The 17,441-nt window shown below is 25.6% G+C and overlaps 1 protein-coding gene across 3 annotated transcripts in view; it reads left to right on the top strand.

The window, feature by feature from the left end:
- LOC123260352 (transcriptional regulatory protein GAT1-like) overlaps positions 1–17,441 on the top strand; it is an 81,280-nt gene that overhangs the window by 50,255 nt on the left and 13,584 nt on the right. For all 3 annotated transcript variants that reach the window (XM_044721394.1, XM_044721393.1, XM_044721395.1), the window contains exons 4-5: positions 10,602–10,729; positions 11,285–11,602. In XM_044721394.1, coding sequence (XP_044577329.1) covers positions 10,602–10,729; positions 11,285–11,602 — 446 coding nt within the window. The remainder of the gene's footprint in view (positions 1–10,601; positions 10,730–11,284; positions 11,603–17,441) is intronic.

The following is a 17,441-nucleotide window of genomic DNA, read 5'->3' as shown; positions in this document are numbered from 1 at the left end:
TAAAATTGACTTAAACCAAGAAAAGTGTCATTTCAAGTTAATTTTTTTTTTTTTTAGTGTAGAGTTAAAAAGTGAGCTTGCATTAATTGCTTTGTTGAACGGGTAATTTTTTTTAATTTAATTAATTAAGATACCTTTTTAAGACATAATTTTGGTACTTTTGCGCGGAAAAAAAATACAAAAATTACATTTTTTATTGTAAATGTGGCGCTTAAAAAAAAGAAAAAAAAGCGCCATGTTCCATGTTAGCTATACACGATGCAATTTTCGTATTTTTTTTTTCCGTGTGAAATAATATCACTATAAGATCAATTATCAATAATTTAATAAAAGATCCGACGGAACAAATTTATAAAGCCAAAAAACAATCCAAAAAATTGACTCCGAACAACATTCTTGATCCAAGAAAATTGTATTATCTATTTATTTCAATATAATGAGACCCAACAGCTGTAAAGCCAATAACAGGGTCACTGAAAAGTTTATACAAACTATATCTTAGTAATTGAAGAGCGGAGTACAAGAAAGAATTAAAATTTGTTATAATAAGTAAATAATTAATTAATTTTTATACATTTTGTCTGGAATACAATCAAGAATATATAATAATATACATTGTACCATATAATAATTAGTAATAAAAAACTTGGCTTAATTCAAATATTTTTTCCTAGAGATTTTCGATATTAAATTGAACTATTCGACTAAATAACGTATCATTACCAATTTAAATTCTTTTGGTTAAGTTTTCAAATTTAAACAGATGTTTAAAAAACACAAATTTTTCAGTTTTTCATTTCCTATTTTTTTTTCTTCTTTTCTTTTCATTTTCTCAAAATGCAAGTGCATTAAAACATTATTGTTTATACCTTTTCTTTTATATGTAATATAATCTTGTAAAAGGACGTTAAAGCAGACGTTAAGGCCATATCAAAGCAAATTTTAAGGGAGTTGGGAAAGAACGGATAGGGGAAAGGGGGGGACCTACTCAGTGGGAATTTTTCCGTAATTGAAAAAATAATCAGACAGCCCAGACTGGGAATCGAACCCAGATCTCTCGGTTACGCGCCAAGGGCTCTACCAGTTATTCTCTAGTGACCCTATTATTGGCTACTGCTGTTGGGTCTTTATGTAAAGAAATAAATAAATAAATATAAATTGTCTGAGACTTTAAAAAATAGATGACTATAGTTTTGAAGAGAAACTGTAAAAAAATATTTTTAAAAAATTCTCTTGACTAAAATTTTATGAAGCTAAGAAAATTTCCTCTCGCTCCAAACTAACTCCGATCTTCCTAACAATTTTTTTTGAACCAAGTAACTTTTTTATCTGAGCTCAAAAAATTAATCCCTTTAAAAATTTCAATTTTACTGTTTCACAAACTCCCATAATAAATTGCATTAAATAAAAATAAAAATTTTCTCTTCAGAAAATACTTAAAGGTGATAAATCTTCGGCGATAGATGGCTCTGATAGTCTTTGTAACAAACATATAAGTCCCTGCGGCATTGGTTTTACCAAAGCTTAAATAAAAAAAAAATATATACATGTATGTCCCTATTTTCCACTGCTTTGTTCTATAACACAATTTTAAATGTTCACGAATTTTAAACAATGAATTTAAACTTAATCCGCCTTAAACACGTTTAAAAATTTCTTCACATGCGTAACAGTTGAACAATAATTAATATTAAATAGATTAATAGACAAACCTATGTGACAAAGCACATAGTGATGATATATATGATGTAGGAGTGTTGGTTAAGCAGTCGTTAAAAAGAGGTAGGGATTCTTAAATGCCAAAGTTAAGTTAAATGCAATGGAAGGGAGAAAAAAGTTAAGAGTGAGAAAAACGCTGGGGTATGGAGGGGAAATCAACTTCTTGGTCACCTTCCGTCAGGACCGTCATATTACGACGATCGTTTGCAGCGTTTGGTTCTGTTTGATTATACATATAGATAGATATAACATATATGGACACATTTGTGTACATACATATAAAAATATAGATATAATATAGATAGATATGTATTGAGTAAAGTCAAAAGGTTCATTAACGAAGCAGATTATTTGAGTATTTATTTAATCATTTAACAATCGGTGACACAAACCAATTAAATATCACTTTGTTTGCTTGTTTATTTGTTTGGTTGTTTAATCAAAATCTGTTCAAATTAAATCTACGATTTTTTTTATATCAATTAACGTGGACACGTGTCAAGATATTGAGGAGTGACGACTTTTTTAATCCACAGCCATTTATAATGCAGTGAGTAGAGGTTTTCCTTTTATTTATTTATTTTTTTATGTTGGGGAGATTCGGAGCTTGTTAAAAGGAAGATAAATTCGGGGGAAAGAAAAACCGAAGATTAGTTTTTTTTTTTGAGTAAATATGAGTATTAGGTCACTTATTTTTTCTAATTTTAATTTTTACTTGGTCTCTTATTTTTTATATTATATTTTAGTAATCTCTGATGCGACTGAGCAAATATTTAAAAAAATAGTGCCCTACTTTATCGTTTCTTTGCACTGATAAAAAATTTTTTTTAGTTCAATTTTTTTTATATATATTGGAGCTTTGTTTATTTTAAATGAGTATATTCTTAAATGTCTAGGCGGTTTTATCGATATAGATCGGAATCATTTTTATTTGTAGGCTTTAAATTTTATGATTTTTTTAAAGAGATTGGAGATTTATGTCACTTTAAATTTTTGGTGTGAAATTTAAGGTAAAATATTTTTATTTTAAAATTTATTCGAGTTTTTTATTTGTTAAGTTTTTGAATTGTGTGGAAATTTTTATTTTGCTTTTAATATTTTTTCCGTATAATAAAAAACTATTTATTGATTTTTTAAGAGTAAAAATTTTTATAAAATATAATTTTGTAATTATAAATTAAAACTCCGAATTTATGAGTACTTTTTTTCTTGAGTTCAAAGCGAAGCGTCGGATAAAAAAGTTTTAAGATTTTTTTACGTTTATTATTTTAAAAGTTCAATTTAATTAATTTATTACTTAATTGTTTAAAACAATACCTCATAGTTAACTTTTTATTTTTAATTTCCGCACCATTTTTACAAGCTTAATTTTGGCTAAAATAATTTAAAAATTTGGGTTATTAATAAATTTTTCGTTCACAATTTCATAAAAAATTGAATGAACAATCACGACAAATAAAATAATTATTGTAATAATATATACATAATTAATATCGTGAGAAATGATATTCTATCAGCATGTGAGAAATTATCAAATGCCGGACGTACATAGCAAAATAATAGGGCTAATAACCTCTTTACTTGTAATATAATATTACATAAATTCCGTATTTCAACTTCTCATATGAAACGAGATGCATCTTTTTCACAGCGACTTAAGTATCATTTATATTTCGATATAATAAAAATAATAATAGTTTTTGGGTTTTAACGGGTACCTTTTGGTTTGTTGATAAATAAACAATTGCTAATTTTATAGATTTAAATTAATAATTAATTGAGTAGGTCCAAGAGAATAATTCTTCATTTAATAAAAACCTTCTTGAATCAAAAATTCACTCGATTAAACTCTAAAAAATAATTTTCTTGGCACAAGAATTTTTATCTTGAATCAAATTAATTTTTTTATCAATTTATTGTAATTAAGGTCAAGATTTTTTCTTTAATTTCAAAATAACAATTAATAATTAATTAAATTTGTAATATTGGTCTTATGAAAAAATATTAAAACAAAGGTAGAAAATTTAATTTTCTAAAAAAAATGTCTTTGATGATTTTTTTTAGGACCAATAAGAAAGCCGTAATTTCAAAATTCAAATTTTTATATTTAGCAAAAATTGAATCATTAATTATGAAATTTTTTTTTTTTTTTTTTTTTTTATTAATTATTATTTAGAGTCGGTTTTAACTGCTGAGGTCATATCGCCGACTTTAACTGTTGGGAGTGGTACGTTGGGGTCTTTTTGGATTGTGTAAATCTTAACCTACGCGGCAAGGGCCGAATATCAACCAAGTTGGTTTCTAAGACCAGCTTGGGATTCGAACCCACGCCTGGCCGGTAAGTTAATCCGAGTTCTCTATAGGCCATGCGCCTTAGACGACTCGGCTAACGTCACCGGTTAATTATGAAATTTAATTTTAAAATTACAATAAAAATATTGATCGTATAAAAAAATGATGAGACATATTTTTTAGAAAATTAAATTTCTTACAACTTTTGTTTAAAATTTTTTTTATAATATATATATTTTCGGGGTAATATTAAATATTTAAGCCATTAATATTGAAATTATGGCAAAAATCTTGGCTCTAATTATAATAAAAATTGAGTTTATGGAAAAAAAAATTGTCTATATTACAAAAATCTTAAACATTTAACTAAATTTGAAATATTAATTTAAATCCATCATAAATACACTGATAGAAGGATTTAGTAACAAAATTTTTATTTATTTATTTGGGAGAAACAAATATTTTGTACCCATCAATATTATTTGTTATAGTTTAATAAATAATTTCTTTATATGAACAAAGCCTTATTACATGGAAATAAATATTTATTTCCACCAAATAATATTTAGTAACAGGTACTAAATATTTCTTTGGCAAGTATTGTCGGTAGATGACTATGCTTTAATTCCAATGTTTATGTGATACATAACTTATTTACTGACTTAGATTATTTATAATACTTTATATTTTTACTTAAAATTATTTATTCTAATTATTTTTATTTATTTCATGTTAAAAAGTTGGGTTACACGCTAAAATTAGTTAAAAAATTAATTTCTTTGATACCAATAAACGATTTATTGAGTAGCAATAAATCATTTGTTAAATACTACTAAATATTTATTTGGTAGAACTAAATGAGCTTTAATAAATGATTTAGTACCTATTATTAAATATTTGGTAATGAAAGGTTTGTTACTACATCATTTAGCATCAATGGAAAAATTAATTGTAGCCAGAGAGTGTCAATAATTCTCAGAAGAAATCAGAGTCTCTTTTACTACGTCAAGTAATACTAATACTAATAATTAAATAGTATTCATCATAAAAAGTGTATTAGTTACTGTATATATTTAAGCTAATGCACGTATAGTATTAATACAAGCATAAAATTCTTCAGTTCACTATAACTAAACAAATAAAACGCAATCTTAGTATACTGTGGACCACCAATAAAGAGCGTAGGATCAAATATCGCGGTTCAATTTAATGAACGAGTACTTAACTTACTAATTATTTATTTATTTATTCTCGTATTTATTTACGGATCCAATATGTCATTTCCGGACGCTTTGTTCATTTTTATTTTTCTATCGATAAGAAATTTTATTTTCATCTAAGTTAATAATTTAAATTTTTTCATCAAATTATTACAATTTGAACGTCAACGTAAGATAGATTTTATAAATTTTTACCTCCATTATTTCGGCAATAAAAAATTTTTATTGGATTGAATTTTTATATTAAGGCTTATAGTTATTTATTTTCGTGTATAATTATTTATAACTTTGCCGATAAATTTTTTTTTAACAAAACAATGAGATCTATATTGAACAATTTTACTTTTATTTATTAAATCATTTAGAAAAAAATTTTTTTTTGATTAAATAAATCATCTTAATTATTTATAGATTTTTTTTTGAATTTTTGGGATCATTTTTATAATTTTATCAATTATTTTTGACAAAGAAAAATTTAGCAATTATTGAATTTTTTATAATATTTAAAAATATTAAGATATTCTCTATAGAATGTTTTTACCAGAAGTAAATAAATAAATAAATAAATAAATAAATAAAAAGTGGATTTTTGAAATAATTTTAATTGAATTTTTTTTTACGTACAAATGTAAAAAAAAAAATGTGTATTCATAAAATTGTTCTACGGTATTGGATTCGAAACACGCAGATGCACTTTTACAAACACGACAATGAAATAGTAATATTCCTGTTTATTTTCCTGTTAATTGCTCATCCGTAAATCCACGGCACGCGTTGCACTTAACGCAAAATTAAGTTCAGGATATGTTTACACGTGCGCACAAAATACCGCTAGTTTTTATTTTCAATAAACGGCATTTTACAATCATAACTATTTATTCTATAATCTTCTGTAGTAAATTTTTTTAAGGGATTAAAATATTTTACAGCGGCTTAAAACTCAAGCTGAAAAAAAAAACTAAATGAAATAAAATAAATAAATCCATTATCTTTAACCATATTTGTAAACAGTGAGATTTATTTCTTATAACAAAACAAAGAAAAAGACAAGTATACATCGCGAAAAAATGTGTATATACACAATACGAAGTTAAATAAAAAAATACGGATGCGGTAGTAAGAAAAATGCACACGTGCATTCGCTTGATATCATAATGTTATGTTTTGTTTTTTTTTTTGACACTCATTTAAGCACGTACTTACTTTTGAACGTGCTTGCTAACTGGTACGTCTTCAAGGCTATTTATCATAATGTTGACATTAACTTTGTACATTTGTCGCTTTTCTTATTGTTATACTGCACATCGGTCAATTAATTAATTATTCATTTATTTTTAAAAAAAGAGTTCTTATGCAAAAAAAATTGAAATATTAAAAAATGTTAGTGTTAGTCTTTAGAATATATTCTTAAAAAAAATTTATGTTAATCAATACAAGCGAATTGAAAATTTTGAAAAAAATAGAAAATATCTTAATCAAAGATTTTTTTTTTGGTGTTAAAAATATTTTATAATTAAATTAAAAAGCTATAAAAGAGCAATTATCACAACTTACTTAGATCTTAATACTTTCGGTAGCATATCGAGGTTTATTAGAAAAAAATTCAATAACATTTGAAAAGAAAAAAAATTTACATAAGAGATTAATGATATAATTCGATAAAAAAATGCCGTGTTTTGAACCTATACACTGAAAGAAAAAATTTCTTTTGAAAAATATGAGCATTCTTGTGAAAAAAAATTAATTTGTTGGAAATTTTAAACAATTTTATTTCTCAGCTGTAGGAATAAAAATTTTTCTCTCAGTGTATAGTAATCAGTTACCATAATAAACTTTATCATGGTATAACTCTTATAGGCCACCTTAGCACCGTTTTTGGCCAGTTAACATTTGAATTAATTTATAAAAAATTATAATATTATAACTATATTTTTGTTGAGTTTCAAAAAATTTCTATTAAAATAAATTGTAATGGTTTATTAATAAATTCATTTCTATCGTTTATTTGAACAATAAATGGCCATAAACGGTACAGTGGCCACAAACAGTACTTCTACCTTATATGTTTCATCCTGTAAGGATCTTGGAGTAATTTTTAATTATTGCCTATCAGTTACGTCAGTTATTTGGTCACCGACCTATAAGAATTGCATATAAAGAATTGAGAATATACAACGGAAGTTCTTAAAGTACCTATTATATAAAAGGACTGGTGATAATTCTAGGTTGTTTAATTTACGCAATTTAAAGATCTGGTTTAATAGCAATACGAATTTAAATGTAACACTTTACATCGCTTCAAAAATATATGTGCTTTTTGTTTTTTCTTTTTTTCTTCTTCATAATTCTTTTTCTTTCTAGTTATTAATTAACCTTATTAATTTATAGCATTTAAGTATAGAAAATTGGTATCAGGCGTCTTGATCCCCCGACAAAATATCCCAAAAAAAAAATATCCCCGGACAAAATGTCCTCGACAAAATATCCCAATGACAAAAAAACCCCGACAAGTTATCCTTCGAATTCGTTATAGTTCTCGAAAATTTAAATAATTTAGGATTTTTATATTAAGATATTACATAATTAATATTATCTAGTGTTGTAAGTGTTCTCAATTTTATATATTGAAAAAAAAAAGATAAAATTTTTTAAATAAATTAACTATTTCATTTTTAATATGTGGTGGTTTATCGTTTTATTAAAAAACTACGGCTATTTAGGATTAATTGTTGGGGATTTTTTGTCATGGGGATATTTTGTCCGGGATATTTTTTCGGAGGATCAAAAATCATGGAACCTGAGTAACCCTGTTATTGGTCCTATGAGCTGTTGGTTTAAATAAAGGCAATAATAATAGCAATAATAATAATTATCATCTTCAGTAAACGTGGACATTTTATTTAAAATCAATCGGTCTTTAACATTACTCTAATTACAAATTTTTATTTTAATAATAATAATAATAAAATTTATGTTAAGCAAAAAAATGTTGCTAATCGTCATAGGGGGTAGAGTAATTTAAAAAAGCGGAAACAAGGCCCTCAGAGACCGGAATCAAGGAGGATGGATTTAAGGTGGTTGTAATGCGGGCGCGTGCCTTGTTACAGGTTTTTAACGGATCCCCTAGATCGCAACGAGTGATTCTAACCCAACCCATTTACCTATTACCATCACTATAACAAGTTGACCACTAGGACTCGACATGAGTACTCCATTATGCGGCCTAATGCTCCGAGACAACCGTCAGCTTGATGCGTATGTACAATATAGTGTCGCCCCTACTATCTACAGACATACACATTTCATCCGTGCTAAATAAAAATACTAATAAGGATCAATCGACGGGCTCGAAAACATTCTTGGGGACTCTGAGCTTATCTACTCTGAATTCCAGAGTGAGTCATGCTTTACCTTTTTCCAGGTATTAAGTGTTTTTCTGGTGACTAGTCACCGGTGATCTTTGCACCTTTTTTTGAATCCTCGATTGTTATCTAAAGGTATCATTTTTTTGACCACTAGTTTGTAACAGTAGGTACTCACTGCAACTAATGCGAGGGTCAGTGAGATTTAATAATAAATTAATGACATATGTCGAATTGAAAAATTTCAGTCAAACTTAAATCTCAAAATAATAAAAGACTAATTCTATAAAGTAAAAAAGGTTCACTTGAGCCAAGAAAATATTTTTCTTCCGAATTATTTTCTTAAGCGAAAAAAAATTTTTTTTTTTGACAAGAAATTTCTTTTATTCCAACAAAATCGCAAATTACTTATCACGGCTTTAATTATTCCAATAATTGATTATTGCTCATTGGTATTGATAGATAACTCTAAAAGATTAGACTATAAATTACAGCGATTGATGAACAACGGCATCAGGTTCATTTTCGTTTTGAAGCGTGATGACCATATCACTCCTTATCATCACTCCTTAAAATGGCTCTCAATAAAATCAAAAAGATTGTATCTCCTAGCTTGTTTCCTGTATACACTGTTCAGTTCTGGTGAACCAAATTTTTTGAGGTGTCTCTTTGTTGAGGAGCCACAAGATATAAGACGCTCGGAAAGGCTGGCTTCAAAGTATAACAATGTCTCGTTTAGCTTTCCCAACTTCTCAACAGCAATATATGAACACTCTTTCTTAATATCATCAATACGCCTTTGGCGTGAAATACCATTGGATGTCATAAATTCAATTAGCATTGAGGCATTTAATTTAAATCCAAAGCATTTGAATTCTTCTACGACCTTGAACTCAGAGAGACATAGTAACCAAAGACTGCATTCACTCTACATAATTTATAGATAAACTGATATGTACAAAACTTTATTGCTCAAATCCATGAGTGGTTTTCATGGTGGTTTATATTTTTTTTTATATTTAGATGATGACTATGTTTATAGTTTTACATGTACTTTAATCACACTATGTATAATTTTGCCATTTGGCTCTTGCCTTGGCATTTAAATTGAATAAATAAAAAAATTAATTCTCTTGCTTTAAGAAATACGTATCTTGATCCAAGAAAATTTATTTAAGTCAAGAAAATCTTGTTGTTTTAAGAAAATTCTCCCCGAAGCTCCAAAAAATTTAGTTCTTGATAGAAGTAAATTTTCTTGTCTTGAGAAAATTTCTCTCTTGCTCCAAAAAATTAAATATAAAGATAGAAGTAAATTTTCATTAATATTTTTATTGGTTAACATGTCAAAAGGGAAGATTAAATAATATTTCATCATTTTTTTCATTCAATATGTATAATTGCACGCTAAAATAATATAAACTGGGTATCAAATATTCTCGAGAAAAATTTTCTCAAGGTGAGAAAATTTTTTTTTCAGCTAAAGTAGGTCGCACTGCTTCCCTAAAGTATCTAAAAATCTTGATCAAATATAAAAATTTATTGTATCAAGTATTTATGATAATTTGAATTAAGAAAAAATGACTTCCTCTAAGAATAGAATTTCAAGAAAAATTTTTACTTCGGTCAACACAACTTAGATCTTCCTTCATCTTCCTTCAGGCACTCGAAAATTTTCTTGAGCCAAGAATTTGTTCTCCAGTCAAGAAATTTTTCTTTTTGGAACAGTTTTAATAATGTAAAAATTAAATTTCTAAAATTCACATTTTTTTTTATAATTAATAAATATCTAGTTTCTTTTTTTAATTCCATACACTTTTACTAGGCGCTTAGTTAAGTTGTCGAGTAAATTATAAATTAGTCATGTATATAATGTAGAAAACGATGGGGACAGAACTCCCATGGGCAGGGGCGTGCGCCAGATACACTTCTCGTCAATGTGTTCTCAATAAAAATAATTCAAAATTAAAAACTTAGTACTCTATCTCATGTTTCATTTAAAATGTTACAGTTCATCATCTCTGTACCGCAGTATAGCTGGAGTCGGTTCGATGGGAGGAGCAGGTGCTGGGTATACTTTGCCCTATATGAACAGTCCTACTGATCTGGCTGGTTCTCCTCAGCAACTTTGGACTTCAAGTAATTAAAAAAAAAATTTTTTTTTTTTTTTTTTATTCAAAAAGTTCAAAAGACACTTGAATTATTTATTTAAAAACTCATTTTATGCATAGAAAATTTTCCCACATCTTAAAATTTATTTTTTTTTTATATTAAAAAATTTTTTTTATAAAAAAAATTATTAATGCATTTGAAATCTTGAAAATAACAAAATTTCCAAAACTTTTTTTTTTATAAAAAATAAAAATGTCAATTTTAGTAAAAAAAAAAAATCATTAATGCTTTTAAAATCTTGAAAATAAAAAAAAATAAAAATGTCAATTTTAATAAAAAAAAAAAAAATTGGAATAAAAAAATTGGACTAAAAATGTCAATTTTAGTAAAAAAAAAAATTTAAAATAAAAAATTGGAATAAAAATGTCAATTTCAGTAAAAAAAAAAAAATTTTAATAAAAAAAATCATTAATGCATTTGAAATCTTGAAAATAAAAAGAAGAAAAATGTGAATTTTAGTAAAAAAAAAAAATTTGAAAAAAAAGATTTTTATCTAAAAAAATTTTGATTGAATTTTTAAAGATTTAGCATCGACGCTACCACCAATTTCCGACGACTATGGCACTAAATCAACCTCGACGGTGACTCACCAAAGCCTCCCAGCATTTTCTCAACCTTTCGGGGGAGCCCGGAGCTTTCGAGGGTACAGCAGCCCATCTTATTCCTCTCAACAAGCTTCAGCAGGATCAGGAGCGAGTTCAGGCGACCCGAGTACCTGGTCATACCCGGTTTCAGCGGCAGATTCCCTTACCACACAATACGGAAGCGTTGCGACGCCTTCCAGACGTCAAACATCCAATTCGACAGTCCCAATGAGTGCCGCCGCCAGTCTATCTGCTAGTGAGTCCGTTTATTTTTTATTTTAACATATAATAGTAATAACATAAAAATATTTACTTAGCCGCAAAACAATCAACAAAATTACAAATAAAATATTCAGCGTTGGCACTAAATTATTACCAACACATCTTGCATTAAGTTGAATTATTAATTTAGCATTTAATATTCAATATTTAATACAGTAGCGATTTTTTAGTGTGAAGAAAAATAGTCAAGGTCCCGCGTACGATAGTATTGAAATTTTTTTATTATAAGTCATAATAATGCATATATGTGCAGCGTATTGTTTAAACTAATGTATTGGTCGTAATGTATCCTCACGTTTTAGATTATTCAACAATTGTTGAATCATTATATGAATTTGCAGTAGGTACTAAGTCCATGCCGCTAAGACGATAAAAAGCGAATTCTTTAATAATTTTTTGATAAAAAATATTCCATGCATTGGTGCGAGGGAAAATTAAATAAAAAAAGTTTGAAAATTTTTAAATACATGGCTTCCAATGCTAATAAAAAATTTATTTGAATTAAATAAATAATTTTGAAGAAATTAATCTTATTAATTTGAGTAGAAAAATTCTTAAACTGAGAAATTTTTCTTGTAAATAATTTTAAGGAGATCCAAGTACCTTCTAGTGTAAAAAATGTCTATAAAAAAATAATACGTAGAAATACTTTTGTTATGCATCTTAAAATTAATTTTTAAATTAATTAATAACATTTTTGAGGAAATTTCCAAAAAATTTGCTCATTAAATAATTATTAACATTTAACTGACTAATAAAAAATATAGCACTCTGAATTACCGGTATACACTTGACAACACCGCAAGAGTTCCCTAATCTTAAAATTTATTTATGTTTACTGTCTAACTAAAATGACTAAGATCTTCTAGCATTTAAAAAACCGCGGTTACTTATGCTCCGTAATACGTTCGGAAAGCTACTTTTTTTATTGTTTTAATCTTTAGCTTATTATTTTTTCAATCAAATTCAATGAAAATAAAATTTTTTTTAAATCGTTAATTGCATTAAATTCTTACCCAAATACACGGCTGGTGGAATCTCCATTTACCTACATGGAAAAATTACAATTTTCAAGCCTAATTATTTTATTAAATATCCCGGAAACCTACTGTTTTTTAATTTTTTTATTAATTATTAGGCTACGTAGATTGAATTTACAAATTTTCAGGAAGTTTTAAAAATTTGACTACTTCGCGTGGATCTCCTTAAAGAACTTCATTTTCTTGATTTAAAGGGAAAAATTCTTAAACTAAAAAATTTTTCTTGGTTTAAGTAAATTTTACTTGATTAAAAAATTTTCTTTTTGATTCAATTTAATTTTTTTCTGTGTGTATATCACATTGTTAATTAAGAAAGTACAATGGGTGAGAAAGGTATTTATTATTCACTCATAAAAAATAACAAAAAACGGGTAATAAGTTATTAATTTTTTTATAACAAAGTGAGTTATGTTTTAATAAAAAAATTAATTAGTTTATTGTTCTAAAAAAATTACTTAGCTTATATTCGTAAAAATAAAAAAATTTATTAGTTGCCTTAACAAAATAAGCATTTCTTGAAAAATATTCACTGTAAATAACTCCAACACATTTTTTTTTACATGTATATGAATTATTTAATTAAAAAAAATTCAATTCTTTTTATTGCTTGAATTCACTCTAAAGAGTAAATAATAACAATTTACAATACAAATATATGAAAATTATATATTTAGTAAATATTTATTTCACGTGTTTATTTTTTTTCTTTTGAAATAAACCGCCCACTTGAAAACCTCGGCGGCGTATCCGCTTTTAACTTGATACTTACCACTAAAAACCGGTCAGAGGGTAAAAACTCACGCGTTTCGCGACGCCGGCGTCACATCATCCACATACACACTTTTATATACATATAATAAAACTAGGTTCTTCACTCGTGAAGCGTAAGGGTGGTCCCAAGGATTCATATGATAACTATAAACTACAAAAACCATTAATATCTTTTTTCACCCCATTTTAATTATTGTGCGCGTGGTCATCGTCAAAATTTAGTTAGAGCTCCAAAATCTAGGTCAGAAGATTTTCCCACATGTGACATTTAACATGTTATGTCTTTAAATTAATTTTCCATTTTTTACTTAGCTCTTTTATACTTACATTATACCCACATTCTTAAAATATTTAATTGAATGTATTTTATTATTAGATTTTTTTTGTTATTGGTTGATAAATTTAATTGTTTGATTATTTTTTACTTTATTTTTATGAAATTATTACTTTTACTTTTTACGTATTTTTTTTTTTAAATCCAACAAAATTTCTAAAAAATTATCTTTTTATGATAAAAATTTATTTAAAAAATATATATATATATATATATATTTAAATAAATTTATTATTATTATTTTTATTTAAATTTATTATTATTATTTATTTTTAAATAAATTTTTATCATAAAAAGATAATTTTTTAGAAATTTTGTTGGATTTAAAAAAAAAAAAAAATACGTAAAAAGTAAAAGTAATAATTTCATAAAAATGAAGTAAAAAATAATGAAGTATATACATATATGGTGTTTTATTTGCATAACTTTACAAAGTTTTATACAAAGGTTTTTTTTTTACTATATAAATATTAGATAGATATTAAAGATATTGTTTTATTAGAATATTTAAAGTATTAAAAGATATTTTAACTCGTATAATTTATTTAAAATATTAAACGTTTAGAAATTTGAACTTAAATTTCTTCTAAATATTCTATAAAATTAAAAGGTAAAAAACTTTTACATTTCCGTTATAAAATAGGGTAAAAACATTTTTTTATTGGCCCCGGTCAAGAAATTTGTACTAAAATAGTACCAATTATTTCGAAATAAATACTTCGCTCAATAAAGGTCAACTCATAATGAATTGAAGATGGCTAGACAAGCTATTGCCTAATAAAATGTAGTTTTATTGCCAATTATCGAGTTTAAAAAAAATTTACTTCAACACTTATTTTTTGAAACGAATAAAATCAATACTTTTAAAACTTTTTACTGCTATTATTGCAGTAATTACAGTAATTAATAATAAATTATGAATGATAAGTGATAATGTAACTCTTGAAAAACTTTCATTCACAATAAAGTTTTAGAAATAATTTTTATTTATGTGCAAAATCTTGTTGGGGTATTTTTTTTTTTTTTTTATCTAGTCGACTTAACACTTGTAATAAGTTATGAGTAGCATAGATATGATATTTGTTTATTGATTTTATTTATCGGTTATTTAAAAATTATATAATTGTATCAAATTTTTACCTGATAAGTCTTTTGAAGGAAAAAATTAGAAACTAAATCATATTTTTTTATTGTTGATTAATTTTTATAAAAATAATAAATTTAGTAGATTTAACGATAAGAAAAACGTTCAATTAATTTTATTAAAGATAAAAAATTTAATGTTAAAGTTAACAGATAGTCAAATTTTAGATTTTCCTCTAATAAAATAATTATTAGTGGAATTTTTGAAAAAAAAAATTTTTTTTGTACCAATTTATTTGTAAGATAAAATCAAAAAATAATCTACTGCTTATTTGAGGTAATTGTTTTATTAAATGCACTTTTTTGTAATTTTTTAAAAATTTATAAAAAGTATTGCTTAAATAATTTTGTATCGATAAATAAAAATTGAAATTTTTAAGCAATATAATATTAAATTTAAAAATTACACAGTAAAAAATTTTGCGTCATTTCGTCGAAAAATTTTGTGTGTAAAAATTTTTATGTTAAATATTAAACACTCTTTTGTGTTGATTTACCAGGATAAATATTAAATTTACACATAAAAGTGTTAAATATTTAACACAAAATTTTTTGACGCAAAATTTTTTACTGTGTAAGTTGTTGAGACTCTTAAAGATTGCACTTTTTAAATTAAGAAACTCTTCTGGAAATTATTACAAAAAATTTAAGCAAAATAAAATAAAAACTTTTTATTTTTTTTGCATTGAAGAAATTGTAACATCTTTACTTTATAATAAATTAACTTTGAAAATAAATGAGGAGCTGATTTTCAAAAGGTTATCTTTTCATATTTTAGAAGACCAGTTTTCTGAACTTTTAAATATTAATTACTTCGAGAATTATAAAGATTTATAATTGAAAATCGAATCGCAGCTCCATAACCGATAGCACTTTATAGCTAAATTAAAAAAAGTTCAATACATACACAGAAAGAAAGATTTCTTGACTCAAGAACAAAATTCTTGGCTCATGTAAATTTTTGGGTGCCCGAAGGAAGACCGAAGTTGTATTGGCCGAAGTAAAAATTTTTCTTGAAATTTTATTCTTGGTGGAAGTAATTTTTTACTTAATTCAAATTATCATAAATACTTGATACAATAACTTTTTATATTTGATCAAGATTTTTGGATACTTTGGGGAAGCAGCGCCACCTACTTCAGCTGAGAAAAAAATTTTCTTACCTTGAGAAAATTTTTCTCTTGAATATTTGATACCCATTTTAGATTATTTTAGAGCGCAATTATACATATTGAATGAAAAAAAATGATTCAATATTATTTGATGTTCCCATTTGACATGTTAGTTAATAAAAATATTAATGAAAATTTACATCAAGATATTTAATTTTTTGGAGCAAGAGAGAAATTTTCTCAAGACAAGAAAATTTACTTCTGTCAAGTACTTAATTTTTTGGAGCAAGAGAGGAGTTTTCTCAAAACAAGAAAATTTTCTTGACTTAAATAAATTGTCTTGGATCAAGATACGTATTTCTTGAAGCAAGGAATTAATTTTGTTGGAATAAGTGAAATTTCTTGTATCAAAAAAAAAATTTTTTTTCGCCCAAGAAAATAATTCGGAAGAAAAATATTTTCTTGGTTCAAGTGAACCTTTCTTTCTGTGTATATTTATAATTGAAGATAACCAGTTTTCTGTCTCGATTAATCAAAAATGAAAAGATACCCTTTTGAAAATCAGCTCCTCAAATAAAATTGAAAGTAATATTTTTACTTTAAGGAGGTTCGAGCGAATCTAATGTAAAAAATAATTTCCAACTTTGAGCTTTAAAATTAAGTATACGTATAAATAAATATGTCATTTATCTAATCATAAAATTTAAAAAAGATTCACCGTTTAGTTACTTTAAATATTAAATTTTAAAAATCACATATTTTATCTCCTTATACACGTGCTCTTATGGCGGACAAACGTTTTGTCGAGACTTTAATTATTTTTTTCAATATTAACCTGCCAACTTTAACAGATAAAAAACTATACACAAGAAACTTGGATTATTGCAAAATATAAAAACAATTTAATAATAATACATTACCGATATAATTTTTGAAATATTTAAAGTCAAATTTTATGTTTGTAACTCGTTTATCGTCAGCCATTTATTCGCATAAAGATTTGACAACATCGCGTCAACAGCTGAGAAAAAAGAAAAGGATAGAAATATAGTTACAGAGAGAGAAATGTTTAACTCACACACTCATCCACGTCTCTGTTGTGGGTATAATCAAGCGCGCTATTGCCAAATCTGTTTATTTATTCCGGCAAGTAATAAATACCAAAGTCATTTTATTACTTTCCCGCATGAAAAAGCTATATATCCTTCATCATATACAAAAAATTATATTTTACATATATAAAAATATATGTGATTATATAAGGACCCATATACAAAATTTTGCCGTTTCATATATACAATAATGATATAAGTAGTATTATGTATTGATGTTATACTCATAACATATATTTCAATTATATTTTCAGCTATATATGATTAAATATATCGTACATATTATAATCAACACTATATT

This window comes from Cotesia glomerata, linkage group LG3 (assembly GCF_020080835.1).
Source record: "Cotesia glomerata isolate CgM1 linkage group LG3, MPM_Cglom_v2.3, whole genome shotgun sequence".
NCBI lineage: Eukaryota > Metazoa > Arthropoda > Insecta > Hymenoptera > Braconidae > Cotesia > Cotesia glomerata.
The sequence above is the reverse complement of the archived record's forward strand: the minus strand, read 5'-3'. Positions and strand labels throughout refer to the sequence as shown.